The sequence below is a fragment of the Giraffa tippelskirchi genome, chromosome 1, assembly GCF_054371585.1.
Source record: "Giraffa tippelskirchi isolate mGirTip1 chromosome 1, T2T-mGirTip1v1.2.pri, whole genome shotgun sequence".
In the NCBI taxonomy this organism is placed as follows: Eukaryota; Metazoa; Chordata; class Mammalia; order Artiodactyla; family Giraffidae; genus Giraffa; species Giraffa tippelskirchi.
In genome coordinates this window covers 162,420,450-162,437,571 of record NC_137275.1, presented here as the reverse complement: position 1 = coordinate 162,437,571, position 17,122 = coordinate 162,420,450, and the positions used below count along the sequence as shown (strand labels likewise).

Sequence of the window (17,122 nt, the reverse complement as noted above, 5' to 3'; positions counted from 1 at the left end):
TAAAGTGAAGTACAATTAATTTTGTTGCAAGACTTGGAGATAGCCAACTTAGCTAGATTTGATCTCTAATTTCTTGACATTAGGGTTGGAAATTTCTCTGTAGAAGTTAGACCTGGTCAGGCTTTATGTAATTAAAATGACCCCTGCCTGAAATATTTTTGGCATTCTCAGTAAAAATAATAACCAGTGTCTGTCAGCTGTGCTGCCCGAGTTACTCCAGCCTTCGAAACTCTCCTGTTTTCTGGCCACAGGGCAAGCCGCAAGCCTTGCTCTGAAGCTCTGTGGATCATGAGGAAAGAGGCCGTATGTTGGCAAGGTGTACAGGTAGAATTTTGTGGTCCTGAAACTGATATGTTGTTTTCTCTCTTTCTAGAGGGACGGATGGTCATCCAGGATATTCCTGCTGTCACCAGCAGAGGGCATGTGGAGAACACACCTGACCTCGTTTCCGACTCCACCTACTACAGCAGCTTTTACCAGCCGTCTCTGTTTCCGTATTACAACAATCTGTACAACTACCCGCAGTACTCCATGGCCTTGGCTGCTGACCCCTCTTCTGGGGACATGGGAAATCCCCTTGGGGGCTCCCCTGTGAAGAACAGCCTCCGGAGCCTCCCATCACCTTATGTGCCTGGTCAGACAGGAAACCAGTGGCAGGTAGGTTGTTACCCAGAGAGCGAACTGGATGTTTGACACCACACACATACACATACACCCAAACCAGCACACGTGTGTGCCATTATGCAAAACGTGTAGAAAGTTTCCACTCTACCCATAACATCATTTAACTGCAGACGTTGACCGAAAGGAATTGTAAAGAAATATACGTGCATTTGTTTGCATTTTGAAATTTTACTTTCTCATACTTCAGTGTCACTTTGTGTAAACACCCAGTGGGCCAGAATCAGTTTCATAAGTGGCTTATGTGTGAGGCCTCACCTCCTCCAGCCTTGCCCTCACTCTTTAGAGCAGCTTAGAGAATACTGGACTCAGCCTTCTGGGTGGGAGTAACCGTGGTGGCGTTTGCATCCTGGAAGGGAGACGCAAAATGATCTGTATGTTTGCCTGGAAGAAAGGTGAGAGAAGAACTAGGTCACTGCTGTGCTGGGCCAACTTGAGAGCATTTTTATCTGGGAGTGAAGGTCAGTCTTACATACACTAAGTATGTGTTTCTGAAATAGTGTGCAACCAAGAGCTTTTAATATTTGGGGTAAAACAAAGCATTTTGCATTATCGGGACATTTATTCAGCGCTATTCTGCTTCTCGGTTTTCACCATTTCTCTCATGCCAGTTTGTCAGCGTCATATTCAAGGCCTAGAAAGCAAAGCATTCCCAGGCTGGATTAGCATGTTGTGAGAATGTGCACGCATAAGCACTTAGAATCAGCGCCTCAAAATCCCCCCTCCACCTGTAGAATACCAATTCTGCGAGAATTGTTCTCATTTTGGGTGCGTTTGCTGTGTGTGGGCTTTCCACATTGATTCCAGCACACCGAGGTATATGTATTTGGGGAGTTTAGGGTAAGTCTTTGACCCTTTTATACCCACTTCTAAAAAATGTGCATTGACATTTTCTTCTGATCAATTCTGTTCCATTTTGCATTTGTTGGTGTGGAGAAGTTGTTGATACTCACTTCACCTCTTTTTCGGACTCTTACACTGGGCTTATGGATCTGACTTCCTTGTAATAGTCATGTGTCAGCTTTAATCCTCTGGGCTACTCATTTTCATAAATTTTTCAGGAGTTTTACTTTTAGAATCATACTTTTAAAAAAGGTGTTAGAATTTACAGCTGATGTGAGTGTAAAGGAAATTCAGTGATTTATAGATCCACAGGCTAGAGTCCTGCAGGCCTTTCAAAATGCCAGTTGGGTTTTATGATTTGGGACACGTTTTAGGTTGATTTCTGTTAGAGATGCTCTTCTAAGAAAGGAGGAAGTATCTTTTTGTTTAGTTGCTAAACAAATTAGTTCGTTGTTTAGTCGTTAAGTCGTGTCTGACTCTTCACGGCACCATGGACTATAGCCCTCCAGGCTCCTCTGTCCATGGGATTCTCCAGGCAAGAATACTGGAGTGGGTTGCCACTTCCTTCTCCAGGGCATCTTCTCGACTCAGGAATCAAACCAGCATCTCCTGCATTGCAGGTGGTCTCCTGCATTGTACGCCAGTTCTTTACTGCTGAGCCACCAGCAAAGCCCCATATATGTTATAAGGAAGCATTAATTCAATAGAAACACCTAGCAGTAATACTTATAACCAGTGTTCAAGGGATAGGAAATGAATAGCTCACTTTTTCACCAAGTCACTATGGCAGGGGTGTAGGGAGTGGTGATCTGGGGCAGAGCCTCTGCCCACCTGGCTGTTCCTGTTGTGTTGGGAGGGTGCCCTGACTCAGCTTTGTGGACAGTGCCTTGGCCATTCCTGGTAGAGGGGAGACGGTGCGGTGGTCCTCTCCTCGTTGTAGCCATGCTTTCCTGTCTCCCTTGTGGAAGGTGTCCCACAGCTGTACCTGGAGGGCACAGAGCTGGTCTCCCTCACTGGACCTTCCCCCTTGGTCTGACTCTGGCTCCACCTGAAAGGCCTGAAACTTAAGCAACATCTCCACCATCTGCTATCTTGACTCTCTCTTGCTAAGATCTGACTTTCCTCCTCACTCTTCACTGGAGCAGTAACTTTGATGTTACCTTCCTTCCCTTGCTGCTTTGTGTATCAGTGTGTTTGTGGGGAACAGTGTGAAATGTTTTCAGAACAAAGAACTCCTTTCTGGTTCCTAGAAAAGATCAATTCTAGTGGAGATTGTCATCATTTTTTAAAGCGAGATTTCTTAGAAATTAGTGGGGAGGGTCCTGAATTATTTACTAAAAGAAATCATTGACTTTTCATTGTAGAGTTGAGACTTCCTATAAGTCTCCCTATAAAGTCATGCAAGTCACAAGTAATTATTGAACACCTACTCAGTGAAAAGACTATTTTAAAAAAAGCTAAAGCATTCTCCAGGGCCAACATCCCAGGACTCTTCCTTGGTGATGCCCTGTGCTCATGCCAAGAGCTGCTTTAATCTCTCCGGGTCTGCCTCCAGCCACTGGAGATTTGTGGCCCAATCACGGGGTTCCTGTCCTGTTGTGAAACAGGAATAACATTTGTGACACTGGAACAAACTCACGATGAATGGCTGGTTCCACTGACCAGCAGCTCAATTTCACTTCTGCATTTAATTGCCTGCAAAAGCTGTTTATTGCCTGGTGCACTCCTCCACGGCAACATTACCTTTTAAATAAACATGTTGTACCAGGTTGACAAGGGAGAGGTGCATATCACGCGAGCAGAAATAAATATGGGAGGACTCTGAGCTGTATCTGGGCTCTCCTTGCAGTCCCCATGGCTGGCGCCCCCTGGATTAGCTTTTCAGAAGCTTGTACCACCAGAGAGAGACTCGGGTTTCAGGAACAGTTGGCGTGTGGTCACATGGCAGCAGAGGTGACTCCTTCCTTCTGGTGGTTCTTTGGGGCTCAGTCTTAAGATGCGGTCATCTGTTTATGATTATCCACCTCACTGGATTGCATTCGATTATGAAATAATGATGCATTGAGGTCCCAGTCTTTGCCAGGGATCTACCGCTGAACCAAATGGACAAAAAGTCGAGAAGTAGGTCTTGGGGAAAGGCTGTTATCACCTGGTATATGAGAATGGGGAATCGTCTGTGTAGCCCTGAGTTTGAAACAGACACAGGCAGGCAGGAAATCAATGGGACGGCTAGGCCTTGGTGCACAGAGAAAGGCGCCCCCTTGTGGGTTTTACTGGGATAGCCCTTCAGCACTTGCCTGCTATGGGCTGGAGGAGCCAGCAGGGCACCTGTAAAAGGCGCCTTTTTTGACTGCTGCCTGCCTGCTGTGTTCTCCATCCTGTATCCAGCAGCCTGCCAGGGGCCCTGGTTTTCACACTGCCTCCTCTTTTTATTAGTGTGGTTCAACATCAGAACAACCTGTCAGCTCAAAAATGCTTCTGGAGCATGTGCAGTGTGGGCACAGTTGCAGCGCCTCCACTTCTGTGTCCTCGGGGTCTCCCAGGAGGGCCAGACGTGGGGGTGAGGGATAGCAAGCCAAGGCTTAAACCTGGCTCCCATTCCCAGGGAGACAATTATAATTAACCATTAATTAAGCCATTAATGTTTGAAATTTCTAAACTTAAGAGAACAGTATATCAAGGAGAAGGTAATAGAATGCTAAATCTACTTCAGTTGTGAAGATGAAATAGGAGAATTCAGATCAATTGTGTGCCCACCTCAGGCCTATAAGTTGCGCTATCAAGCCCCTGGGATAATGTGCATCTGGTCACATCAGACTCCTGGTTGACTGGCTAAGAAAGAGGAAGTGGCTCCCTGAGGAACACAACCCCAATCCTGGGCCTTCTTTCTCTGGGTGAGGTGCTCTCTCTGCAAACACTCCTGTGATCCACTGGGCTTCCACTCCAGTCCCATCACCCACTTCCCTGGCTTCTCTTTTTAGAGTGAAGTGGAATTTGGCCACTGTTTGTTGGTGAGCAGACACTGAAAGTCTTTTTCTTCTGGAAAAAAAACTTACAGCATTTTCAAGCACACAGAAGAGGAATCAGTAGGACCAGTTTCAGTTTAAAACATGTAATTTCTTTCCTCAGGAAAAAGGAATTAGATGTGGTGTTTGCCTTAGGGTATTAGAGCTAACCACCCTAATTTGATTTTTAAAAGGGGGATTACAGAGACATACATTTCTGTTGATACTCTGCTGATGTGGTGTATTTATTTTGTATCAGGCCACTTGTGTGAACTCTGTAATTCTAATAATTTTATAGGTGCTTATTTTAGGATTTCTAGATTAGACAGTCATTTTGTAGAAAAATATTGATACCGACATTTTTCTTCCCCCTAAATACCTCCAGATGTAATTTATGTTCTTAGTGCATTATTCGGTTTAGATACCAATGGTGGACAACTGGTGTCACTTGTTCTTTATTTTACTGGAAATGTATTTTGTGGTTCACTGTCTTGAATGCAGGCTGTTGCCTGTGCTGGTTTACAAAGAAATGAGGAAAACTGAGACAAGGAGGTTTCTCTAACAGCTAAATTATTCAATTGTTTTTATTGAGACCTTCCCCTTCCAACTTTTTTTTTAGTGTAATGAGGATTCTTTTTTTTTTTTTCTGTAAATGCCCTTCCCCAGCAATACAAGAAGCTGGAGGCTCTACCCCTGTCTTTCCCACCCCTGTTTTAAAAAGTTGTCCTGGTCTGAAGTCGAGAGAGAGTCTGGGAACCAGGTACCAGCAATGTGTCACCATGACAGCAGCAGAGTTCTTCAGGGTCTTCCATATGCTGTCTTTGGCAGTTGTCTCAACCTCCTTCGAGATCTTTTCCTGTCTCTTTATCTCGGCCCTGTGAATGCCCTTACGTTAGTCCAGCGTCTTTGTGAGACTCTCTCACATGCACCTCAAGTAGATCCTGCTTTCTGGGACACTGGGGATACGGGGCTTGGGCTTCCTAGTTCAGAAGACCAGCCTTGGAGAATCTTCTGTTTGAACATAAAAGTCATTTCAGACCACTGGAAGTTTTAAGCCAGTGACGTGAAGATGTCAGGCTTCCCCACGTTTGGGGTCACATTGCCTCTACTATGAACTTTCCCTTAAATGGACTGTCTGGTCTTAGCCACATTTGTTATTTTCTCTTCTGAAACAATCCCTCATTAGATTCTTCTCATTCAAGGAGAAACAGTAAACCCGGCTTTCTTGGACCTTTACGTCATATTCCTCCTCCTGCAAGAGAAAACCTGTCAACCAGGGCATGTGTGGGGCAGCCATGGGCCTGTGCGTCTGGAAACAGTCCTCCCTTTCTGTTCCCAAACCACCTTCTCATTGACATGTATTTTCACAGAGGAATTGCTGTGTTGTCTCGTTCTAGGTAGGTACAAACCATGGTCACTACAGGCACCACCTGGTCTTCATCACACTTTTCCTGAAAGGAACAGTTGTTCTCTTGCACAGGTTATGAAAGTTGAACGATGTGCTTTGCTTTTGCTCCTGCAGGAGGGTGTTGTAAGAACTGGTGCCGGAGATGACAGTATTTCTGCTGGCTCTGGGTCTGGAACCAAAGCTAGGGAGGGTGATGGGTATTTTAGAAGCTGAGCTCATGGCGAGAGATGGGTCTGAGGGAATGTTCCTTCACTGCAGCGTGACAACAGGAGAGTCATTTCACAGAGTACTTGGTTAAAAACATCTGGATAACAGAGGAAAATGGAACTGGCCTCTGGAAACCGCAGGCACTTTTCGAAGGCAGCTCTGAGTCAGAGAGGATCTCGGGGAGGGGCTGGGCCCCAGCCACACTACAGGATTGTTTCTCGGCCTGGCTGAGGCGGTCCAGTAGCATCCTAGGAAATCCAGATGGAGGGTGACCTCAGATTCTTAGGAAACTTTGGGAGAACCTGTGGTCCTGCAGGTTCACTTCCATTCTGACATGAGTCCAGTTTAATCTGAACTGAGTTGGGAAACCCTGGAAAGGGCTCATCTACTCCAGGGACGACTACACAGTTTACTAGAGGCAGAAAGAAAGACATTATCTGTCTGTTGTGAGATTGTGTCTGATCACTGACACAATAGCATTGGGTTAGTAAATAATACAGTCATTTCGGAATTCTGTAATCTGTTTGAAAATTAGATAATTAGATCACAGTTTTTAAAAAGCTTTCAGATTTGATTTAGTTGAGCTCGTGGCCAAAACCTTGTCTATTTACATTTGCCTTTTTAGCTTACTTTTTTCCTAACTAGATGTCAATAAGATATAAAATTAGTTGCTTTTCAGAACGTTTTAAATATGTGCATGAGTGAGTCTCCTATTTCTTGGGAGTCCATATTTCTGTTTCCTGGTAAGTGGCCCTCATCAGTTGGATAAAGACCAAAATCAAGGGAATGCATAATAGAGGCTGCTGCTGCTGCTGCTGCTAAGTTGCTTCAGTCGTGTCCGACTCTGTGCGACCCCATAGACGGCAGCCCACCAGGCTCCCCTGTCCCTGGGATTCTCCAGGCAAGAATACTGGAGTGGGTTGCCATTTCCTTCTCCAGTGCATGAAAGGGAAAAGTGAAAGTGAAGTCGCTCAGTCGTGTACGACTCTTAGCAACCCCATGGACTGTAGCCTACCAGGCTCCTCCATCCGTGGGATTTTCCAGGCAAGAGTACTGGAGTGGGGTGCCATTGCCTTCTCTGTAATAGAGGCTGATTTGCCGTATTTTTTGGAGCTCTATTAGGGATATAGTAGCAGAAAAACAAAAAGAATATAGTCATGAGAAATCTCCATCCTGATACAGAGCGTGTATAAGGAACTCCTCTGTGTGTTAATCATTAATTCGTTGAGTGCCAGCTCCATGCCTAGCCCTGTGCTACACTGTCCCTTCCAGTGCCATCTCACAGTGGGTAGATGAGAGAAAGGCCAGGCGCCGGACTCTTCTTCCCTGCTGCTGCACTTGGCCCTGAGACCCGACCTTGTCGGGGACTGGCATCCCCTTTGTGGGTGAAGAAACAGAGGCTCAGGGAGGTGAAGTATCCTGCCATGTCACAGGCTGGCAAGTGGGGGGCTGGAGTTGGAACCCTGGTTTGCCTGGCTGAGTGCACATGTGCCCTCATATCTCTGCCCGCCTCATGGGGCAGCGCACACTCCTTGGTTTTCCTGGTATGAAACCATGAGGGGTTATGTTACATCTTATTATGTAAGCTATTATAAGATATAACATCTTATATGTTTTCAGGGACTTGACATGTTAGATAATAGGAGAGTCCCAGTACTGATAGAATTAACCACATTTAAATCTCTCTCTCACATACACTCTTGGTCACTCAGTCACTTGGTCACTTTGAGGTGGGCCCCTGTCGCAGGTCTGGAATGGGAAGCACCTTTCCATGCCCCTGACCCACCTTGAATTGAGTGTGGTGCCCATCAGCGGTCACCAGCCTGTGTTCCAGTTTTTGATGCCAGTTCGGGTAAAGGACAGGTGCACATGTGCTCACACTTGGAAGGTGGCCCCAGACAGGCTCACCTTGCCCTACAAGCAGTCTATCATGTTCAGTGCTCATAAGATACCCTTCACACTGCTGATTTATGCTAAAAGTATCCTAATGTTTCTGACAGCTCATGTGTGACATGAATATAATCCATATTTCTTGGAGCAGCTAATCCAAGTGGCTTATTTCCCGATACTGCTGATAGGGCTATATCTCTTGGTGTCGCCACCATTGAAATTCTGATGGTAACATATTGTTTGTGGGTCACTAGTTTTGTCTAAAACAGTAGGTTGGAACAGAGTAGCAAAGGTTAATTAAATTTGTCCATCAAGATGGGGATAGAAATGGATGTCTCTGATACTTCTGGTTCTAAAATCAAAGTTCCCGAATGTTGTGGTTACAGGCATTTTTTCTTCTCATTTTCAGACTGACTCCCTCCCAAAATGTTTCGTATTTGATTTTGGAGCAGTGAAAACATGAAGAATTATTAAAAGCCAAGGGCAGCGAGTAGGCCTTTATAATAGCCAGATTATATATTATATTATAGGCCTATTATATATTATAATTACATATTGTATATGTTATATATTTAATAGATATATGATTATAATTACGTATTATGTATTTAATATATATCACATTATATATTTAATAATATAAAATATATATTTAATATATTTGTGTTTTAATTTTAATATATAATTGTATATTATATATTATGTTTAACTTAAATATATTTAAGTATATAATATATAATAGATTATATATTACAATAGGCCTTCATTTAGAATGGGAAAGGTGGCCTAGTTTAGCAGAGAGATGCTTCCGAGGCCGACTTACCTTGCATGCTGCCTTCTCTGCCTAATCCCTTTGTGAGTGGAACCAGGTTTGTTGATGTCTCTGAGCAGTTTCTTCCTGCGTTCATGATGATTACATTATGAGGACTCACGTATCTGGTTTCCATCCCACTCCATCCCCCCAGGCGTGAGATATGGCCAGTTACATTTCTTTAGAAGGTTTCATTAAGGATGTCACCATTCCTAAGCCCCCTCCACCTGTCTACAGAGGCGTATGTAATGCTCAGAGCCTTGCATGTTAGAGAAAGTGGAGAGTACTGTGTCTTGATAGTTATCAACCGAAATTAAAAAATATAAACCAGCTCTTTCACTGAAGCTGTTTCCTGTTGGCTTTTATGTGAACCATGCTTGCATTTCTGCCTGGCTCTGTATGACTTCAGTTGGAAAGTCAGAGTTTGTGGTTTTCGATTTGTGAATGAGACAAATACAAGTTTTCTAGCTCTAAAGGAGCTAGAAAATCCTGTGTAAGTTTGTGGTTTAGGAAAAATGAGAAAAGCACTGGGCTGGTCGCAGAGGCTGGTTCCAAATGAACGGCGCTTCTCTTTTGTTAATCCCGGAAATGCATAAAACCCTTCCAGTTTCCAGGAAAAGGAACCATTTTCAGAGTTTTGTTTTCTCTTACTATGTACCTGTTTTTAAAGGTCCTTATTTCCCTTCACCTAATTCTTACACCAATGTCTTTCAGACATTGTAGACCAAGATCCACAGTAAGAATTGTTTTATCTTGTGATCCACTATATATTTGTACCTACATACAAACACAAAAGTAAAATTTCATAAAATAGCTCTTTCCATATTATATGCAGTGAATTCTCATATTTCTGTTTAACTTTGTTTTATTTCACTAATTTTCATACTGTTTTTAAAAATATGTATTTGCTGATTGCAGTGGCTGAATTATTTGCGGCCCATTGCGCTAGTGGTAAAGAACCATCTGCCAGGGCAGGAAACACAAGAGATGCGGAGTTTGATCCTTTGGCCAGGAAGATGCCCTGGAGGAGGGCATGGCAACCCACTCCAGTAGTCTTGCCTGGAGAATCCCATGGCCAGTGGGCTACAAGTGGGCTACAGTCCATGGGTTGCAAAGAGTCAGAAATGACTGAGCAACTAAGCATGCACGCACAAAGGATCACTGTGTAAGGGAGTAAACTGCTCTGTCTGTACCACTGATGCTGATGGGAAAACAACCAACTAAGTAACACAAGTTTTAGCAAATTAATTTGGAGTTTTGTAAATGTGGGGATATCCACATCTTTTCTTTTTTTTACTAAGGACAGTCAAAATGGAATACTAATAAATGCAGTTGTAATCTGGTTTCATATGCAATTCCCATCTTCTAAAGTTTGTAAAATGATGTGAATTCCTATTCTATGTCTTCTCTAGAGTTTATGTTTTTCCCATGGTTCATCTTATGGTGTTTTTATGTTTTAAAATCTCTATTATTAGTCCTGCCTGGAATTTAGCTGCTTTTCGTCTGTCCTTTTTGAAGAGCTCACCCACATAAGTTTTGTTTTGTTTTAGCATGAAATTAAAAGACGCTTACTCCTTGGAAGGAAGGTTATGGCCAACCTAGATAGCATATTTAAAAGCAGAGACATTACTTTGCCAACAAAAGTCCGTCTAGTCAAGGCTATGGTTTTTCCAGTGGTCATGTATGGATGTGAGAGTTGGACGGTGAAGAAAGCTGAGTGCCGAAGAATTGATGCTTTTGAACTGTGGTGTTGGAGAAGACTCTTGAGAGTCCCTTGGACTGCAAGGAGATCCAATCAATCCATCCTAAAAGAGATCAATCCTGGGTGTTCATTGGGAGGTCTGATGTTGTAGCTGAAACTCCAATACTTTGGCCACCTCATGAGAAGGGTTGACTCATTGGAAAAGACCCTAATGCTGGGTAGGATTGGGGGCGGGAGGAGAAGGGGACGACAGAGGATGAGATGGTTGTATGGCATCACTGACTCGATGGACATGGGTTTGGGTGGACTCCGGGAGTTGGTGATGGACAGAGAGGCCTGGCGTGCTGCAATTCATGGGGTCGCAAAGAGTCGGACACGACTGAGCGACTGAACTGAACTGAACTGAATAGCTTTAGCATGTGCTTTAGCAAGTTTGAAGCTTTGGGCAGCATGGGGGTTGCAATTTTCAACACCTTAGATTTATCATTTCTTATTTGTCCTTTCTACTATATTGCATACACATGCTTTCTCTCTTTGTTCCCCCCCCCCCCGCCATCTCCTCTCAGGAGGAAGAGCATCTCTTCCATTGCTGGACAACTGTTCTTAGGTTCTCCAGTATCTTAAGTGCTGACCCTCAAACACAGCTCCTTCCTGCGTTGAAGGAGTGCCCGGGCCAGGGGCCTGAGTCCTCATAGGCCAGTCTCCCTGTTCCTTTTCTCTTCCTGGCTTTAGGGAGGGAAGTGGCAGGCGCTCCATAATGTAGCATCTTTGAGAAAGGAAGGTGGGCCCTGCAGAGGAGGTTAACTCCTCATAAAGTCAGGAGAGAGAACTAACCTCCGTGGGTCAACAGGGAAGCAAGAAGCGAGGAACAGAGTGTAGCTCTGGGGAGTCTGCTTGTGGCACTAACTCAGCATTGGGCTGGTTGATATTTCAGTAACCTCTGAACTGTGTGTATAACAGCAATCATATAAAAATAAGTCCTTCCAGATATGATGTGTGGGGTCTGAGAGGATAAATCAGGTGCCTATTTAAGAATGTGGATGGACACTTGGCTCTCAGGGGAAGCACCTGGCCTAGGTAAGGTCCCTAGACTAGGAAGACACTCAGTGTGTGATCAGGCATCCCATTCAAATAGTTTGAAAAGAAGTTTCTGTTAAAACTAGAGGAATCCGGGCTTCCCTGGTGCTCAGTGGTATAGAATCCACCTGCCAATTCAGGAAACACAGGTTCAGTCTCTGATCTGGGAAGACCTCACATGCCATGGAGCACTTAAGCACGTGTGCCACAACTATTGAGCCTGTGCTCTAGAGCCCACGAACTGCAGCTGCTGAGCCCACATGCTGCAGCTTGAAGCCCGCACACCCCAGAGCCTGTGCTGTGTAACAAAGAGTAGCCCCATTAGCTGCACCTAGAGAAAAGCCCTTACAGCAATGAAGACTCAGCACAGCCAAAAATAAATAAATAAAATTATTATTTAAAAGAAAATAAAGAAATCCTTTAATGGGGGCAAAAGTCAGCCCTAACCTCCACTCTTAACCTCACCAGAAGACCTATAATTCCAACGTGTTAAGCTTTCTTTCATAGAAGTTTTTCTATTCTTAAAAGCAAAGGTTTTGCAATTAGGATTATTTTTTCTATTTATGAATGACTGAAATATTTAATATATGACATTAGATGGAAAACGATGGTCACATACAATTAAAATGTTATATAAACATTTTGAGACTATTAATATAAAGTACTAAAGAAAATATAGTCATATTTGTGCATCTTAAAATTACAGAGCTGGGGTCTTAGCTTTGTATGCTATAACAACCCTATTTTCTTTTTTTAAATTAATTTATTTATTTTAATTGGAGGCTAATTACTTTACAATATTGTGCTAGTTTTTGTCATACATTGACGTGAATCATCCATGGCTGTACATGTGTCCCACCATTCTGAACCCCACTCCTTGCAATTAGGATTATTAACCTATGTAGTCACTCTTCTTACGAAGACCATTCCCGTTCTTCACCAACTCTAATTCTGTGCAGCTCAGCCCTGCTTGATATAAACTAGACCAGTACTTGGTCTTGAGGAATCTCTTTGAGTCGTTCCCTGGATGGCGTATTTGGTTCAGTGTGAGACCAGACTCTTCCTATTTGAAGTGTTAATCGACCACCAGTGAGTAGTAGTTAGGATTTTTTTTAAAGGAAGTGGGGTCTAACATTTTTACATTCTGTTGGGATTTTATTGTCATTATTTAAAAAAAGGGTGATGAGGTATATTAGGTTTTCCTTTGGGGTTAATACTAATACCGTGCATGTTCTTCACCAGCCCAGCTCCTATCTGTAGGTCATACTCTGGTTCAGAGACCTGGGGTGGGTAATAAGATTATAAAACATGACTCTTGCTTGCCAGCTACCACATGCTAAGAATAATAGTAGCCATAATTCACTGGAATCCAGAACTTTTAGGTTTTACTTGGTTTGTTTGTTTAAAGGAATTAAAAAATAAAATCTTTAGGAGAAACAAGGGAGCACTGCATAAACGAAGGAAAAATTGCATCCTTTCAGCAGAGCTGAACAGTACCGTTCGTTTGTGAGCACCTTGTATCCTTCACTAGAACTTTGCTGTTTTAGCTGGAGGTAGAGGAGCTGAGCGCAAGGGGGTAGTATTAGGTTGGTTTAAAGCAAGTTTTCTCAAGCTTGGTGAAATCAAAATGGCTGGACAGTTCTGTGTTGTGAAGCTGCTCTGTGCACGGGAGGATGGTCTCTGCTCACTAGAGGCCAGTAGCAACCCTCCCCTCCGGGTGACAGTTAAAAGTGTCTCCAGAAGTTGCTAAATGTCCCCAGGGGACATGTTGCCCCCAACGGAGTACTGCTGGTTTAAAGTAAAACAGGACGTTTTAGAGGTCTCCTTATTTACCTGTTTTTGTCTCTCACTTAGAGTTGCAGACCGTGATTTTTTTTTTTTAAAGGAGTAAGAAGGAAGTAAGAAGTGATCTTGAGTTTAAAATCACATTTTTCCATGCTGTTTTCTGGACTTTCTGGGTGAATAACGACTCAGTTTTAACTTTATGTTGCAGAGGTTTACATGTGCAGTTAAGAATGCATTGAACTGGCTCTCTTGCTTATGTCCAGGTTGTCACATTGATGGTTATTTGTAGATTATTCCTCTGGGAGCAGGTGAAGTGACTGGGGACGTCAGTAAGTTCACATTTTAATAACCTCAGGTGGAGTCTGACCCTTTGTATCTTTTCCTTCTTTTGCTGAGGTCTTTTATAGCTCAGTTTTCTGGGAATTCACTGGAGAAATCAAAAGTCTGAGTTAAAAACCTATTTCCAAATAATCCTTGTTATTTGATGCTTTCTTTTTTAGTTTTTTACATTAAAAGTTATTTTTAATTGGAGTATAATTGCTTTGCAATATTGTTGGCTTCTGCCATTCAATATCATTAATCAGCCCTAAGCATACACATGTTCACTCCCTCTTGAACCTCCCCTACCCCATTCCACCCCTCTAGGTTGTCAACGAGTACTGAGTTGAGCTCCCTATGTTATACAGCAACTTCCCAGTAGCTATGTGTTTACCTATGGTAATATATATGATGCTTTCTGAAAACATAGAAAAGGAATTAAGGAAAAACAAACATCTGAATGGATTTTGAAATTGTGTTTGTTTCCTGGTAAGATTTAGTTGAAAGAAAAAAAATCCATAGTTTATCTGAATCTCTTTTCAAATATTATACACATTGGGATTGGTAGCAGTTGGTCAGTCTGTCAGACTTAACCTTTTGTATTTTTTACTTGATACTGGGGATTTCATACTTCTCTGGGTGTGGGAAATACGTAGATAATCCTAGAACACAGATGTCAGAGTGGATTTACCTGGAGAGCTTTGAAAAAACCCAGGGCCCAGACCACATCCCAGACCATTGAAATCTGATTCTCTAGGGGTGGAACCCAGGCTTAGATGCTGGGTCTTCAGCCTTACTGAGTTGTAGTGGGAGTGAAGGTTGAGGACTAAGGTGCATTTTTGTAAATAAAGTTTTACTGGAACATAGCCATGCCCATTCATTTACTGATTTTCTAGAGACCCTGTGGCTTGCAAAGCCTGAAGATATTTACTCTTTGGCCGTTTACCAGAAAACACTTGCTGACTCCTGCTCTAGTGAAAATTTTTTTAAAAAGCTTTACAATAAAATTCGTAGTAAAAGAACAAGATTTGGTACTTTGCAGAGCCTTCAGGGTCAAATCCTGTCAGGGTTTTTTTTAATATATAATTGTATTTATTATTTTTTGGCTGTGCTGGGTCTTTGTTGCTACGTTTGGGCTTTTCTGTAGTTGTGGTACTTGGGCTTCTCACTGCAGTGGGTTCTTTCTTTGCGGAGGATGGGCTCTGGAGCTTCAGCAGTTGTGGCAAGTGGGCTCTGCAGCACAGGCTCAATAGTTGTGCACTGGCTTAGTTGCTCCAAGGCATGTGGGATCCTCCCCGATCAGGGATCAAACTCATGTCTCCTGCATTGGCAGGCAGATTCTCTACCACTGAGCCACCAGGGAAGCCCTGTCAGTTTTCTTGTACATGGGAAAACAGAAAATCATTTTCCCTGAAGAAACTGACTGTAAGATATTGTGAAACTGAAAGAAGAGGTGCCCAACTCACCACCCAGAGTGGGAGGCTCCATGGGTTACCTTAGGGCACTGAACTTAAAAGTCTGCTCTTGGTTTCCAATACAGCGTTCATTACTTAGACTCTGTGTTTGACTTGACAGAGGGCTATAGAGACAAAAATGGCTCTTTAATGTAAGGTGTGTTTGAGTTTGTTACTCCCACTGCAGCAATTCTAGATGACAGCAGACCCCTGAAGGAAATCCTTTAGCTCTGGAGAATTTCATATATAAAAAGAAAAAGAAGGAAAAAATTTAAATGCTTTTTACATCATCCCGCCTTCCTTCAGTTCAGGTAGAAAGTTGATGGCTGTAAACCATTGGTCTTCCTTTGGTCACAGCCCCTATGGACTACAAGCAGGAGAGAAAGGATCCTTTATTTTAGTTCCTTGAGCAGAATTGGCATCTCCTGATTGAGACACTGATTGAGAGCACCTCACACTGGGAGGCCCCACTCCACGCTTACTGAGTCAGAGTCTACTTTTTAACAGGATCCCCAGGCTGTTTGAATACACATTAAGAGAGCCCTGGGAAGCACTAGTCTTAATTGATAACTGTGTCCGTGCAGTCAGCTGACCATTGATCCTCACTTTAAATGATTTCATGGCTCCTTAATGGTTTCTGACTTGGAAATAGCCAAAGGGGAAAAACTGTCTGCCTTTAATGACTGAGTCCAAGTACAGCTTGCCTGCCCTCTTATTTAGGAAAGATTTATGTAATGGTAGAAAATGAAAATGAGGTGATAGAGTTAGAAGAAATGCCATTTTATATGTATCAGAAAAGCAAACTAGAAAGGCTAAAGGGAACTTGCCAGATAAACTCCACTTGTAAGGAAATAATCAAGTGGAATGGAGTCTTGGCTTCTGCAAGAAAAAATAATCCACTCATATTAGAGCCAATATCCTCTGGGGAGCAGTAGAGAGGGTCAAAAATGAATGCCTGAAACTTCTCAGATTAGCACAGGAAATTAGGCCTTTCCACCAAGTAAAGCCATAACGTTCAGCCGTACACATAGCCCTATATCACGTAGGAAATTGTACAGAATTTAGACGTTCATAGAAAATCTTGAGGCAGCCCAGTACCTACTTTTATCCTACCAGGTTCTGTCAGGTTAGCAGTATTTTCTTTATCATCTATCTTTATAAAGATCTGATTGAAAAACATGATTGTTGAAATTAGTTCTTAATTCTTAAACAGAATTGGCTTATCCTTGAACAGTCGCAAATTGTTGAGTTTTTAAATAAAGTTAATACCATCTGAATTTAGTTGTTTAAAGGCAATCTAAGTAATAAGAGTCTAGCTATTGATCTGGCTGTTCTTGCTCTGTAGATCTGATCCCACGGTTAATGTTCGCTGTCTGGACCAGCCAGGTCCGTGCAGGATTCAGAATAATTCTAGTGTTTGTGAAAGTGGCCAGGAAGAGCTAGGAAAGCAGGAGTGGGAACCCCAGTTAAGCCTGGCAGTTCCATCTCCTTAGATTTGAATGAGTGGTCAGGATGCTACAGGCACTGCTCCTTACCTAAAAGCTACTTGAAGTTCCCAAGGCAGGGTCTGATTGCCAGAAAAAATTGGGTCAGCTGAGTGTCAGCTGCCACTCCTGCCGGAGGAGCAGCATGTGCCTCCCTTCTGCCTTCCAGATCTCATTTCATGTCCTGTTAGTGGAATCCAAATCACCTCCAGAAGCCTGGAGACAGGAGAGCCTGAAAGCCTCAGATCCCAGACTTGGTTCTTTGCTACAAGGAAGAGCATAGGTGGGGGCAGGAATGGGCTCTGAGTGACAGCGTCCAGTGTGGCCTCATGTTGAAGACACCAGCTGACTCTCACACAGAGTGTGCTTGGTTTTTTTTAAACATTCTCTTGATGTGAACACTGAAAGATAATCAAGGGTAGGACGCCATTTTACACATGAGGAGACATGTGAGGGA

General features: G+C 43.1%; 1 protein-coding gene across 4 annotated transcripts in view; it reads left to right on the top strand.

The window, feature by feature from the left end:
• Window positions 1-17,122, top strand: part of DMRT1 (doublesex and mab-3 related transcription factor 1) — a 97,772-nt gene that overhangs the window by 36,614 nt on the left and 44,036 nt on the right. For 2 of the 4 annotated variants that reach the window (XM_081504078.1, XM_081504071.1), the window contains exon 3: window positions 374-657. In XM_081504078.1, coding sequence (XP_081360204.1) covers window positions 374-657 — 284 coding nt within the window. The remainder of the gene's footprint in view (window positions 1-373; window positions 658-17,122) is intronic. The other 2 variants (XM_081504062.1, XM_081504055.1) reach the window with 1 other exon arrangement.